Source organism: Alligator sinensis, unplaced genomic scaffold (assembly GCF_000455745.1).
Source record: "Alligator sinensis unplaced genomic scaffold, ASM45574v1 scaffold265_1, whole genome shotgun sequence".
Classification (NCBI taxonomy): Eukaryota; Metazoa; Chordata; order Crocodylia; family Alligatoridae; genus Alligator; species Alligator sinensis.
This window is the reverse complement of record NW_005842961.1, coordinates 206688-207517: the sequence shown is the minus strand read 5'-3', so window position 1 is coordinate 207517 and position 830 is coordinate 206688. Positions and strand designations below refer to the sequence as shown.

Sequence of the window (830 nt, the reverse complement as noted above, 5' to 3'; positions counted from 1 at the left end):
CCCCCGGGGGCGGGGGGGGGGGGGGGGGGAGGAGGCAGCAGCTTGGCCCCACCTCAGCCCAGCCCAGCCCAGCCCAGCACGTGCCACGCTCCCCTGGGAGCCCTGGCATGGATCAGGCCTGAAGACAAAGCCCTTAGTCAGCTCTCGCCGCCCCGGCCTCCAGCTGCAGCCGGGCGTAAGCACAGGGCTGGGGGGGCAGCTCTGGGGTGATGCCCCACGCGCCCGCCCCCCCAGACCCCCCGGGGCTACTCCCCCGGCCCCCCCCGCCACGCGTGGCGGTGCCCAGCTCCGGCTCCTTAGCATGACCGCACGACGCGACCCGGGGCCCGCCCGGCTGGCAGGAGGGGAACAAAGGGCCCGTTCAGCACCGCCGGCCCGGGCGCGGGGGGCGACGGGAGGGGGGTTAGGGGTTAAGGGGTGTCCAGATGCCCGTGCCCAGCCCTGCGACCCCTCACCGCGTCGAATTCGGCCTGGTCGTCCTCGGGCAGGTCGCTGGTCTCGTACACGTCCGGCTCGTTGCGGGCCTGGGGCAGAGCGGGGGTCAGGCCCGGGAGACCCTCGGGGAGGGGGGAGCAGCACAGCCCCCCCACCCCGCTCCCTCCCTCCTCCCTCCATGCTGGGGGTATCTGGGGCTCCGACCCCCGTGGACGCCGCGCCCCTGGGTGGGGGCAAGGAGCGGGGGCGGCAATGGGGAGCGGCCCCCAGCCACCCTTAGCCCCTCTGCAGCCCGGACCGCAGGTGCCCCTACCCCCAGTTGCCCCGCACTCACGATGCCGGGCAGGTCGGCGTACTTGGGGTCGGCCATGACGGCGGGCCCGGGGGTCGCGGGG

At 75.9% G+C, this 830-nt stretch overlaps 1 protein-coding gene across 1 annotated transcript in view; it reads right to left on the bottom strand.

The window, feature by feature from the left end:
* Positions 1–823, bottom strand: part of DCTN2 (dynactin subunit 2) — an 8284-nt gene extending 7461 nt beyond the window's left edge. The window contains exons 1-2 of the mRNA XM_025192698.1: positions 770–823; positions 456–524 (exon numbers count right to left, since the gene is read on the bottom strand). Coding sequence (XP_025048483.1) covers positions 456–524; positions 770–805 — 105 coding nt within the window. The 5' untranslated portion in view covers positions 806–823. The remainder of the gene's footprint in view (positions 1–455; positions 525–769) is intronic.
* Between the last annotated feature and the right edge of the window lie 7 nt (positions 824–830).